The sequence below is a fragment of the Callospermophilus lateralis genome, chromosome 3 (genome assembly GCF_048772815.1).
Source record: "Callospermophilus lateralis isolate mCalLat2 chromosome 3, mCalLat2.hap1, whole genome shotgun sequence".
Taxonomy (NCBI): Eukaryota; Metazoa; Chordata; class Mammalia; order Rodentia; family Sciuridae; genus Callospermophilus; species Callospermophilus lateralis.
The window spans coordinates 7,079,427-7,092,364 of record NC_135307.1 but is presented as its reverse complement, the minus strand read 5'-3'; the positions used below and the strand labels follow the sequence as shown (position 1 = coordinate 7,092,364).

Below are 12,938 nucleotides of genomic sequence, written 5' to 3'. Positions count from 1 at the left end.
GCTAAGAGGCACAATCCCAGGCCCCACCCCAAAACTAAGGAGGCAGCCCCCAGGAGCAGGTAGGATGAATCTGCATTTAAGCCAACATTTTCCATAGGGGCTTTAGCACTCAGGTTCAGTGTCTCCAAAAGATCTCAGCTCAGTCCCTTCCTGCATGTCTTTGCTTTAGATTGTGTGGGACGTGGTCTGGGAGGATTCTGGGGCCCAGCAGTACCCTGCCCTGGTTCTGTGCTTCCATGGCAAGATGGTTCTGGCTTTGTGGGAAATGAAGATAGGAGTTTATTTGATAAACCAGCTAAAGTACAAGGTGTTTTTTTTTTTTTTTTTTCCTCCCCTTAGCTCCAAAGTTGCCACCAGCCTGTGGGATAATAGCATTTCTGTCAGTTTCCTCTTAGGTGAGCTGCAGGCCCCTGGCATGCTCCAGTGCCTTTCAGAACTCCACTTGGCTCTAGGAGGCCAGAGGGAGATGACCAGAAACTCCATGTTTTGACTGATGGTGTGGGGACTGAACTCAGGTGCTTTAGCACTGAGCTACATCCCCAGGCCTTTTTATTCTTTGAGACAGGGTCTGTCCACTTTGCTGAGACTGGCTTCGAACTTGCAGTCCTGCCTCAGCCCCCAGGCTTGTGCCACTCCACCTGGCCAGAAACTCAAGATGGGAATTGATATGAATAGATGTGCCAAATGCTTCTCAAATAAAAATAGAGCTTCAGGGGTCTGTAGGCCAACCGGTCAGGGTGTGGGCTGGACTGGAGGAGCTCAGCCACTTATTTGTGGACAGGATACTTGCTACCCATCTGGTCCCACCTTCATGCTTTCTGAGGATCCTACAGACACAGTGGCAAATGTTGGAAGCTCAGGCTGTCCCAGGCCAACAGGCCTCTGAGGGCAGGGGCCACAGGAGGGCACTGTGCTCCTACCTGGCCTAGGTTGGTGCTTGGTAGGGCAAGTGGAGTTGGCATCCTGGGAAGGAGGGAGAGGGAGGGGCAGCTGGCAGGGAGACACTGTGTGCCAGGCACAGAGCCCATCAGGGCCAGGCTTGGTCACAGCAGGCATGCCCTGCAGCTGGAGACAGGCAGCCCCTGAGACTGGCAGAGAAAAGGCTCCGGAGAAGTGCCCTCAACGTCCTGCAACCTAGCAACTCTGAATGTTCCAGAATCCTGGATTGGATTTCAGGTTCCAGTCTGTGGCCTGTGCCGCCTTCCCCAGCTGCACCCTGCCAGGCGTTAAGCCACTCAGTGAGACTCTAAATAAATACAAATAGGGCTGGGGTGTGGCTCAGTTGTTGAGGGTCCCAGTTCAACCCCTGGTACCAAAAAATAAAAGGCCAGGCCCAGCGACGTCCTCCTGGGGTGGTGGACAGGGAGGAAGTCTTCTCTCCTGCAGCCAGTCTCCTGTGCCACCCCCTTCCTGCGTGGGGCTCTGACCTGTCCTTGGTCTCCTAAGTGCCTGACTTCCAGCTTCTGTGTCACAGCAGGGGGCACCCACATTTGGCTTGTCCTATGCAGGGCACAGGCAGCTCCTCCTCGACCCTTTCCCTGACCCTTTCCCTGCGTCACTGAGTGCTGAGTGCCTGCTCACCAGCCGGTTGGGTGGCCCTGGGGTTCCTATCAGGGCTGCTTCCCTACCCACCTGGTTCAGGACGTCCTGCCTCCCTGGCATTGGCCCTCCTTCACCTGCCACTGCCCAGCAGCCTCCACCTGCACTACAGGGTGTGTCCACACACTCCACTCCAGTGTCCCAAGCCTTCTCAGTCCCAGCTGGCTTTGGCTCACCAGGCCACTCTGCCAGTCAGGCCACACTGGGGCGCTCTCCTGCTGCCTGCCAGGAAGGCCTGCCCCCTCAGAAGGGGCTCAGTGGTCTCCTTCCCGAAGCCTCCGGGGCAGCTGCAGACTGACAGGCTTCTGGGCCCTCACAGGGACTGCCACAGCCTTTCCTGGCTCTTTATGGCGGCTTGATTCCTGTGTTCCCACTTCACAAGGTGGAGTCTTCCCCTCCCCCCACTGGACCTGGGCCTGGTGACACCCTAGTGATCACAGAGGGCCGCACAGAGAAGTCCTGAGGGCCAGCTGGGTGCCCCCTGCCTGCTCTAGGGGAAGCCAGGTGCCTGCTGCGAGGCTACTCCAGCCCTGTGCAGGGGATTAGGGTGTGGCTTCAGGTCACTGAGTGAGTTACCCTAGTCAAGCCTTCAGTGACTGCAGCCTCACAGAGACCACACAGAGCCACCCAGCCGAGCTTCCCCAGGGACCTGACCCTCAGACATTGTCAGACAATGAATGTATGATGTTTTTAAGAAAAGCATTTTATTGAGTATATTTAAGGTATATAACATACACATAGATAGTAAAAGCAAATTATAGAGCTTTTTGCTTTTGTAGCAAGAGCATTTAAACTTATTTGGCTCAGTCTGATGGCCACGCCTGTAATCCCAGCTACTTGGAGGCTGAGGCAGGAGGATGGATTGTGAGTTTAAAGGCAGCCTCAGCAACTTAGGCACTAAGCAACTCATGAGACTGTCTCTAAATAAATACAAAATAGGGCTTGGGATGTGGCTCATTTCTGTCTCCCCAATGAAGTGACCATTGCCAGGAACCTTTGAAGTCATCCAACTGACCCTGCTGCAGAAAGCTGTGGCCATTCCTGGTGGCAGATCCTGCGTCAGTACTGCAGCCATATAGCACGCCTGCTGGCACAGCTCTGAGGCTGCATGGCCATTACTCTTTGGTTCTCCAACTGTCTGGCGCTACACGATAAAATTTCCATGTTAGCCAGGTGGAGTGACTCGGGAGGCCAAAGCAGGAGATCCCAAGTCTGAGGCCAGCCTTAGCAAATTAGCAAGGCCCTAAGCAACTTCGTGAGACACCCCCCCCCAAAAAAAAAAAAAGCCAGAAGTGGTGACACACCTGTCATCCCAGCAGCTCCAGCTCGGGAGACTGGGGTAGGAGGATTGAGAGTTCAAAGCCAGCCTCAGAAACTTAGTGAGGCCCTAAGCAACTCAATGAGACCCTGTCTCTAAATAAAAAAAAAAAATAGGCTGGGGATGTGGCTCAAGTGGTAGTGTGCTCGCCTGGTATGCACGGGGTGCTGGGTTTAATCCTCAGTACCACATGAAAATAAATACAGATGTTGTGTCCACCAAAAACTAAAAAGTAATTATTAATAAATAAAAATAAATAAATAAAATACAAAATAGGGCTGGGGATGTGGCTCAGTGGTTGAGTGCCCCTGAGTTCAATCCCCAGAACCAAAAAAATCCCTGGTACAAACAAAAATGCTGAGAATGCTTAGTGGTAAAGTGCCTCAGTATTCAATTCCCAGTACCAAAATTTTTTTTCCCATTTTACAGATGAGGAAATAGTCCTAGGATGGTAAAGAGATTCTTCCAGATCAGGCAGCTAGGAGCAGCAGGTGAGGGCTAAGCCCAGGCTGCCTGGCGCAGATCCCCGGCCACCCCTATCTGCTTGGCCACCCATATCTCCAGTGCTGTGGATGGTCACAAGAAGGGGGTCCCCCAGTACTCAGCTGGCGGGGCCACTGAGACATGGTGATAGGGAAGGAAGCAAACTGCAAGGCAGTATTTGAAAAAAGAACATGGGCATTTCCCTAGTGCCACTGGAAGACAGGACACCAGGCCCGGGCTGGGGACTTTCCTTCTTACTTGTAGTTTTTCCTTTTGCTATGAAAAGTAAAAGTGCATTTTTTAATTGTCCAGCTTTCCCATGGCCTCAGCCAGAAATTGCCCTGCTTGGTAGGGCTGTGCCCTCCCTTCAGGGCTGTCACCGCAGCTCCAGGCATGGTTGGGGTGTTGTCACCCCCTAGGAGTCAGCCTGGGCCAGCTATACACAATGGGCTCTGGGACTGATAGAGGAGGCCTCCAGCAGGCCTGGCTCCCCAGAGGGGAGGCTCCTTCAGGCACCCCCTGGGCTCTGCCTCCACCATGTACAATCTGAGGTCCCTTGTCTGTTGGGAAATCAAACCTTGCAGAGGTTGTGCATCTGATCCAAGGTCACACAGCTGGGAGAGGCAAATCCCCAGTCAAATCTAGGCTGAGGGGACCCCCCCCAACACACAGCTCCTCTGGGGAAGTAGCCTCTGGCTGCCTCCTCTGACTGCAGTACTGGAGATTGTGCATGCCTTGTGCATGCCACGCATGTGCTCCACCACTGACTGAGCTGCTTCCCCAGCCCTTGTTATTTGTTTTAAGACAGAGTCTAGCTAAGTTGCTAAGGCTGGTCTCGAAATTGAGATCCTCCTGCCTCAGCATCCTTAGAAGCTGGGATTACAGTCACGGGCCACTACACACCTGTCCAGCCCTTTTGCTACTTTTTATCATGGGCTACAACAGTCCATTGCCCACCACCTAGAGCTGGCCTTCATTAAGACTTTGCCCCATTGCTTCTCTTCCCTCTCTCCTCCCCTCCTTTTAACTCCTCTGTTTGTTTACCCGTCCATCGGTCCATCTTCCCCTCCTCTGTTCTTTCACCTGTCTGACCGTCCCTCCACCTGTCCGTCTAGCCACCGACCCACTTTCCCCCACGTGTACCCCCTCAGCCTCCCAGGTTGCCCTGTGCTGGGTGCTGTGGAGCCAGACCCAGGACTGCCCAGCCTGCCACAGCACATAGCTGGTAGGAAGTGATGAGCGGCGCACAGCGGTTCAATGAGGAGGTGCCATGGTTTTGGAGCAGGGGTAAAGTTTGTGAATTTGTTCAAGAGGCAAAGGGCAGGTGGAACTTGGCCGCAGAGACCAGAAGCCTTGCTTGTCTCCAGTGTCACCTGCTGGGGCTGCCCTAACCTTGCCTGACCCTCCCTGGAACCTGGCAGGCTCTGGATTCTACTTGTTTATCTGCTGCTCTATCTCCCTTCCCACACAGCAGACCTCCCAGGGCAGGGCCTGTGCGAGGTACTGCTGTGTCCCAGGGCCCTGAGGGGGTCACAGACACGTGGCACATGGCAGGTAATGCTGGTTTCAGGAGCAGAGGGCGTAGGCAAGTGGGCCAGGGTCCAGAGACACCACTGCAGCCAGGGCAGTGCAGACTGAGGGTGGCAAGTGGATCTGAATGTGAAGTAACTCTGTGAGGCAGAGGAGAAAGGCATCCAGGGCCACTCCAGTGCCAGGGGTGGGTGGCCCTTACTGCACTGGAAATGTGGGACTAGGTAGTCCTTGACCCTTTAAGTATATGACCTGCTTCGAACTCCCTCGTCCACGGCAGTGGCTTCTTGAGTGTAGTATGCACAGTGGAACCTGAGACCCAGCTCTATCTGCCTACCTAGAGCACAACCTTCACCTCCTTCCTTCTAGGCCCTAAGCTGCGTTTAATGCAGCCCTCAGCACTTGGCTGACTGTCCATGGGGACATGTCTGGAACTTGCCCTGAGCGGTCACAGACATGAGGCAGGTGCTGTCTGCATTTTGTGGCTGCAGAAGTGGAGGCAGACAGAGGCTGAGGGACTTATCCCAAGTCTCAAAGCCAAGCCCCAGAGCTGGTATTTGAATGTGGGCAGCTTCATCTCCCTGTGGACAGGATGGATAACAGGACTGGTCTTGGATGGGCCACTGCTACCCTCTGCCCTCTGCCGAGGCAGCTAGCACTGCCCACTTGCCCACAAACAGCCGACCAGGGGGTCAGCCATCATCAGCACTCAGCCTGTTCAAGGCCAGCCTGCAGGTCAGCCTGTGAGAGGACAGGAGAGCAGGGGACACGTGGCTTCCTGCCCCTGCTGCCCCGCCCTCAGGTCAACCAACCAGAGCCGCTGGGCCCCAGAAGTCAACACCTGTGCCCCCCACCAGTTTTCTGGCCTGAGGCCCCTCGGTTGGTTCCCACGTGACCCTGGCCAGTGCACGGCTTCCCTGAGTCTAGTGTCCCCCCTGTCTGGTCACATGGGGCCTGTGCTGAGCCCCTGCAGGGGCCCAGGTGGTGGCCATGAGGCAAGCTTCCCTGAGCTGGCCCTGGTCAGCAGGGCATGTGGTTGTGAGAGCACTGGGAGTCAAGTCCAGCACTGTCTTGCATGGCTTGGGCAAACCCCTTCTGGGCCTCAGTGGCTCCCTCTGTAAAATGGGTGTTGTGGCGCTGCCTCCCCCCCAGGGCTGGGAGGTAAGCCACACAGGTGCAAGTGTGAGGGTCAGCGCTTTCACAGCTGCTGCAATGAGTGGGAAACCAGGCCCGGTGGGGCAGGCCTGGCCCTGGGTCTGGGGAGAGACTGGAGGGAGCAGAAGGCTGAAACCTGTGGGAGTGGGTGGTGCTGTACCCAGGGAGCTCTCTTGGGGTGGTCACCCTATGCCTTTCCTCCCTGCCAATAGGGCTCCTCGAGGACAGGGCCAAGGTCTTTGCCTGTGGCAGCCTCGACTCTCCTGAGCTGTATGTCCCTCTGGGACAGGATGGACAACAGAACTGGTCTTATGCCCTCTGCCCTCTGCCATGGCAGCTAGCACTGACCACTTGCCCACAAACAGACAGCTGGCCAAGGGGTCAGCCGGAGGGTGGTGTCAGAAACTGTTTGTTGAATGAATAGGTGAGGGAGTTTGCGGGTTCCATGTCAGGAGTCTGAAGCAAACCCAGGGGAGTTAGGGAGGCCCAGAGGACACAGCAGTGACCCGAGTTTGGGCTTGGAGTGGCCAGAGCCACCATGGCCCCATCTCCAGGCCTCTAGGAAGACTCTGGATGTAACCCAGGGGGCGGTGGGGACAGTGGTCCTGTCTCTGGGGGCGTGACTCCTCCAGTGACCTCTCACACACTTTCTGACACCTAGGTCCCAAGGGCACTGGGACTAGGGTCCTTGGGGGTGGGGCAGGAGGGAGTCCATCCGCTGGGTGCGTGGGTGTGGGCATCGACCGCGGCTTCCTAGCCAGCTTCTGCTTCCTGTCCTCTGCCCCCACCACAGGTATTTAATGCCTGCCAGAAGCACGCTGGGAGCTGCTGAGGCCACCGCGGTGGTGGCGCAGATCAGGCAGTTGGGCCAGGGCCTTCCCCACCTCCCAGGTTGTCCATGGATTTTGTTGCTGGAGCCATCGGAGGTACCATACAGGGACGCTGGGCATTCTGGGGGCTGCTGTTTCTGGGTGCTGGGGAAGCTGGGCCCAGACGGTGGGTGCTCTGGGCGGGCTGTGGGGAGAACTTGTCGGGGTGTCTGCACTGATTGGGAGAAGGGACTCAGGATGCTGAGGGCAGGCTGGGGATCATGGGAGGGATAGAGGGCGGTGACAGTCATTGTCAGGGCCAGAGGGAGCTGGGAGTCCTTGTATGAGGCATGATGAGCCTGGGAAGAGGCAGGAGGCTATGGATGGAGGTCTGGGCCAGAGCCTGAGGGCGCCGCAGGGTGGCAGCCCTGGCCTGCTCTGCTCTGCTCTCCGCGGGTTCCTGCTCCTTTCCCTCCTGGGGAGGGGGTGCTTGCGAAAGACTCCCCAGGCCCTGGGCCTGCAGGGCTGTTTGCAGTGAGGTGGCCTTGGTCTTGCTTGTCTTGTGAAATAGCTTGGCAGCTCTCTGCTTCTGGGGACAGTGTGTGGAGGGGTCAGGGTCCTGGTCCCTTCAGGGGCTTTTCTGAGATCCTACTGTGCCAGCCCAAGGCTGGTCATCTCCTTGAGTGTCAGTACTGGGAGGAGGTTCGGAGGAGGGCCTCACAGAGGCCACACGGCCAGGGAGGGCTCCTGGGCTGACATCCTCCCTCCAGAGCCTGCCAGGAAGCCTGGACGAAGGGCCTGCTCCCTGCTGAGCCCCAGGTCACAGGGATATGGACTGACCTTGTCCTGGGAGGACTTTAGTTCTGGGGAGGAGCTGGCCCACGGGGCACAAGCAGCAAGTGATTAGGGCTCAGATCAACATGTCCTAGGCTCAGAGGCAGCCCCGAGGATGGCGGTCAGGGAAGCTCCGGAAGGGAGATGGCGCCATGGCAGGGCTTTGATGGATGAGCAAGAGCTTGGCGAAGTGTCTGTGCGGGTCCAGGAGGGTAATGCTACCGGAGCCGCTGAGTTGGCCGGTCCTTCCCTTGACCTCACTCCCTGATCCCGCCAACTCCTGAATGCGGGACACACAGTAGGTACAGCACAGCCACTGTGTGCCTTTTCACCAACGCCCTCAGAGTGAGCTCCCCAGGGTCTGGCTTCCCTGTGGCAGTGCTAGGGCTCTAGGTCTAGGCCCGGTCTCAGGAGGGGATGACAGCACCGGGCCTGTGGCTGGTCCAATGCCTGGGCCTCGCGCCTGAGGCTTCCCTGCGTGGTGTGGGTTTGGGTTGGTTGCCCTTCCTCACTGTGACAAAGCACTTCAGTTGGGCTGGGGACGTGGCTCAAGTGGTAGCGCACTCGCCTGGTATGCGTGCGGCCCGGGTTCGATCCTCAGCACCACATACAAACAAAGATGTTGTGTCCGCCGAAAACTAATAAATAAATATTTATAAAACAAAACAAAACAAAACAAAAAAAAGCACTTCAGTTAAGGAGCACATGAGGAGAAAAGGCTTATGTTGGAGGTTCTGTCCACGATCGGATGGATCCAGGGTTTTCTGGTGGAGGTGGAGGTGGCGATGAAGGGTTTTACGTGTGCAGCAGACTGCTCGCCCTGTGTCCAGGAAGCAAAAGTGACCAGGAAGAGACTGGGGCAAGCACCCGGCCCCACCTCCCAGGGCCACAGGTGCTCGCTGCAGGGCCCAACGGGGGCCAGGCCTAACCAGAGCAGGCCCCTCTGCCCAGAGCCTTCATAGTCCAGGCAGCCCCAGCCCTCTTGCAAGCCTCATGTGAGCCTGGGCACCTCTCAGCCTTGGCTCAGGCCAGGGGCCCTCCTCGGCCCCCAGGAAAGCCCTCCTTAGACTGATGGCCAAGGGCAAGTTTGCCTGGCTCAGAGCTGAAGTCCCCCCAGGGCAGGGCAACAGGAGGAGTCACCACCAGACCGAGACTCAGGGACATCACGGGCAAGCCTGGAGGAAGGTGCTCTGAGCCTCAGCTTCCTCATCTGTAAGACAAGGGGTGCTCTCGGATCAGTGAGGCCTCGAGTTAGGAAGGCAGCTGTGGGGTCTGTTCCCAGCTGGCGTCGGCTCAGCCCCATTCCTGTGAGATAGGCCCATGTGGCTTCCTGGTTATCCCCCAACCTCACTGTCCTCTGACTTCCTTGCAGGTGTCTGTGGTGTTGCTGTGGGCTACCCCCTGGACACGGTGAAGGTTCGGCAATGGCAGGGCCCCGCCTCGCCCCGAGGCCCTATTTGGACCACCCTCAATGTCTAGAATGGTCTACGTCAGCTTTCTCACCCCTGTGTCTCAGGGCTTACCATACCTCTCTGCCCACACCCCAGCATGCCTGTGACAATCAAGGGGGTGACTCTGCCCCTTCCCCAGGTCCTGCTGACCTTGCCCTAGACCTGGAACCACCCCTTCCTGAAGCCCACATCTCCCCCAGGTCAGGATCCAGACAGAGCCAAAGTACACAGGCATCTGGCACTGTATCCGGGACATATATCGCCAAGAGCGGGTAGGTCTGGGGCCAGGGATGGGCGGGGGCTATATAGGTCTCAGGCCTCAGGCCTGGGAATGCTCATTCCCACTGTGGACCCATGCTACCCTCACTTCAAATGGGAACAATTGTGCTGATCTCCTGATTTCTTTGAGGGCTAGGGCCCGGGTACCTGGCACACAGAGGGGCTCAGAACAGGGTTCTTACCTCCAGGGAAGGGTCGAGGTGGCACTGGGGTTCTGAAGGTCAGGGGGGGCATCCGAGTGTTGCACGTCTTTCTCTTCCAAGGCAAGCGCCCTTGAGGAAGTACTGGACAGTGTGGGCTGGTTACTTCAGGGCTCAGGACCTTGTCCAGAGGAAGGCCTGGGGGCACTTACCAAACGAACTTGGGGCTTGGTGCAACCAGGGTTAACTCATGAAGAAACAGCAGTGACAGAATGGCTTCTTATGTCCTCGCCATCAACTGGCGACCCTGGGTCCAGCCCTGGCCTCTCTTTAATCCCACACCACAGCCTCTCAAATTGAGCACTTGGTGACCCTCATTTTAAGGTGGAGGAGACTGAGGCCTGAGGCGGGGGGAGTGACTAAGGGCTGGAGGGCAGGGACAGCCTCAGCACGCCTCTGGGCAGCCCTCCCCTGGCCTGACTCGGGCCCTATCCACCAGGTGCGGGGCTTCTACCGGGGCCTCTCGCTGCCTGTGTGCACGGTGTCCCTGGTCTCTTCTGTGTCTTTTGGCACCTACCACCACTGCCTGGAGCACATCTGCAAGTTCCGCTACGGCAGCACGGAAGCCAAGCCTACCAAGGCCGATATCACGCTCTCGGGATGCGCCTCGGGCCTCGTCCGTGTGAGTGGGGTGCAGGGAGGCCCTTGGGGAGGCTGAGGATCCGAGTGGTCCATTTCTCTAGGTGGGCAGAGCCAGGCTGGGTGAGGGCAGACCCCATGAAGTGAGGATGGGGTGGAGAGCCAGTGTGCTGCCTCAGGAAGCACCAGCAGGGGTGTGGGAGGGCTGCGGGTGCCTCCCACCTGCCTCCTTCCTGCCCTAGGTGTTCCTGACATCGCCCACTGAGGTGGCCAAGGTCCGCCTGCAGACGCAGACGCAGACGCAGGTGCAGGAGCAGCAACGGCGGCCCTCAGCCTCCGGGCCCTCGACCTCTTCTCCTGTGTGTCCAGTGCCTGGACCCAAATACCGTGGGCCACTGCACTGCCTGACCACGGTGGCCCGTGAGGAGGGGCTTCAGGGCCTCTACAAGGGCAGCTCGGCGCTGCTTCTCCGGGAAGGCCACTCCTTCGCCACTTACTTCCTCTCCTATGCCGTCCTCTGTGAGTGGCTCACCCCTGCCGGCCACAGCCAGCCAGGTGAGCAGTAGAGGGGCCTGTGTGCAGGGGGTTCAGCCCCGCAGAAACGGAGGCCATGAGAGGAGGCCATGGGAGGAGGCCGTGGCCTGTGCGGACTGAGCACTGGTACCAGAATGGGAACTTGAACCCAGGCACTGGGCTTCCCAGCATGGGAGGACAGACCTGCTCTGTCACCAAGTCACTGTGTGACCTTGGGCAAGTCAAATTCCCTGTCTGAAGCATCAGTTTCTCCCTTGCGAAATGAGGACAGGGCTATAGGAGTTGGAGGGCTCCACTGGGGTGGGGCCCCAAACAGGCCACATGTCATTTCTCCTGCAGATGTTCTGGGTGTGCTGGTGGCTGGAGGCTGTGCAGGAGTCCTGGCCTGGGCTGTGGCCACCCCCATGGACGTGATCAAGTCACGCCTGCAGGCAGATGGGCAGGGCCACCGGCGATACCGGGGTCTCCTGCACTGTGTGGTGACCAGTGTGCGGGAGGAGGGGCTGAGGGTGCTCTTCAGGGGCCTGGCAGTCAACTGCTGCCGGGCCTTCCCGGTCAACATGGCGGTCTTTGTCACCTATGAGGCCGTGCTGAGGCTCACCAAAGGCCTGCTCACATAGCCGCCCAGCAGCTGCCAGATGCTGTGATAGCTGGAGGAGGCAAAGGGAGTAGTAGAGGGGTGGGACCCCATGAGGCCGTCACCCAGGACAGCTGGGGTCCAATCTGCAGCAATTGGGCCAAGGCCTGAGCTTGGCTGCCTGCTGCCCAGCACAAGATTGGGTCGAGGGGCTGGTGAGCCCGAGAAGAGCAGCCCCTTGGGCGAGGGCCTGGGTCACATGGGTCATCTGCCTTTTGGTTAGTGGTTCTCCTTCTCCTGTTGCCTCTGCCACCACTCAGCTCCTCAGAACAGCCCCGCATGGCCACCCTCTGCCCTCTCCCACCAGCTCCCCTGGTCCCCACGGCTGTCCCCTCTGAGGCAGCTTCACTGGCACCCCTGCCACAGGCAGTGAGGCCCAGCTGTCTGATCTCAAGCCTGGCTCCTTCCCTGCCCCAGGCTGCCCAGGCGGGCATGGCCAGGACAATGCACCCCCCTGGGGTTTGACTGGCCGGGGCATAAGGCTGCCATCCTTGCCCAGCTGGGGAGCTGGGCGTGGGGTATAGTCATCACCTCTGCCATGGACACTGTCCACCACGGGAGGACCCAAAGACTCACCAGGAGCTGCTGTCAATAAAGCATTCCTGAGTTGCCTGTCGTGTTGCTCTGTGGTCTGTGGCCTGCTCCCTGCTCCTGCTTAGCCTTCACCCTGGTGCTCTGGGAGGGCTGCCCGCCCATTGTGTCCCACTGTGCAGATGGCACATGGAGCCCTAGTCCCACGGTCAGGCCAGATCCACTCCCATGACTTTTTGGGCGGTGGGGACCCTGCCCACCCCACCCCAAACTCAACTGCTGAGTGGAAGGGGAACAGTTCCTCACGGCTGCCTGGCTGTGAGCCACCTCGGAGGGGGCTGTAGGAGGGGTAGGGCACTGGTAATCCCAGCAGCCTCCCCTGGTCAGCAGATAGCTCAGGGGTGTGTGTGGGGATCTAGGCACTCACTGGGGAAGCAGGGGCAGGTGGGCCACCTTCTGAGGCCCAGCCCACCCTCTCCCTGCACCATTGTGGCTTCCAAGGAGCCCTGGGACCAGGAGGGCTGGCAGGTCAAATGTGAAGCTGTTTCTGGAGTCTCAGCCAGAGGCTTGATTCAGGGGGGCTCACTCACCCCAGAAACACCCAGGACAAGCAGTGGTGGGAGGCACGAGGTGAGCTTTGTCAGAGCAGCTCCTCGGGGATGACAAGGCGCCCAGGCCTGCAGCCTTGTCTTCTAGGCGCTGACGATGACTCTGAGGTTTTATAGAAAGGGGACTTAGGGCAAGGGTGGGGTCTGCACAGCTGGTCCTGATGGGCTGTGGTCTGCCCATGTTTATCTCAGGATTGGTCAGTGGCACCTTGGCCATTACCCTGGACAAAAGTTGGTGTTTCCTGGGTGTGGGGGAGGGGCCTCCGCCCATCCCAGGACTGATGAGACCTTCTTCCTGCAATAGATGGTGACTGACTCAGAGCAAAGGAGACAGATGCAAAATGGAAGCTTAACGATGCTTTTAGCAGGCCCATGTGAAGAGCCCAAGTCC

At 58.2% G+C, this 12,938-nt stretch overlaps 1 protein-coding gene across 1 annotated transcript; it reads left to right on the top strand.

The window, feature by feature from the left end:
* Positions 1-6,983: 6,983 nt before the first annotated feature.
* Positions 6,984-11,391, top strand: Slc25a47 (solute carrier family 25 member 47). The gene is made up of 6 exons (XM_076847960.2): positions 6,984-7,011; positions 9,101-9,144; positions 9,380-9,451; positions 10,098-10,280; positions 10,480-10,792; positions 11,111-11,391. Exons 1-6 carry the CDS (start codon positions 6,984-6,986, stop codon positions 11,389-11,391), a joined length of 921 nt encoding a protein of 306 aa, XP_076704075.1.
* Positions 11,392-12,938: the final 1,547 nt, after the last annotated feature.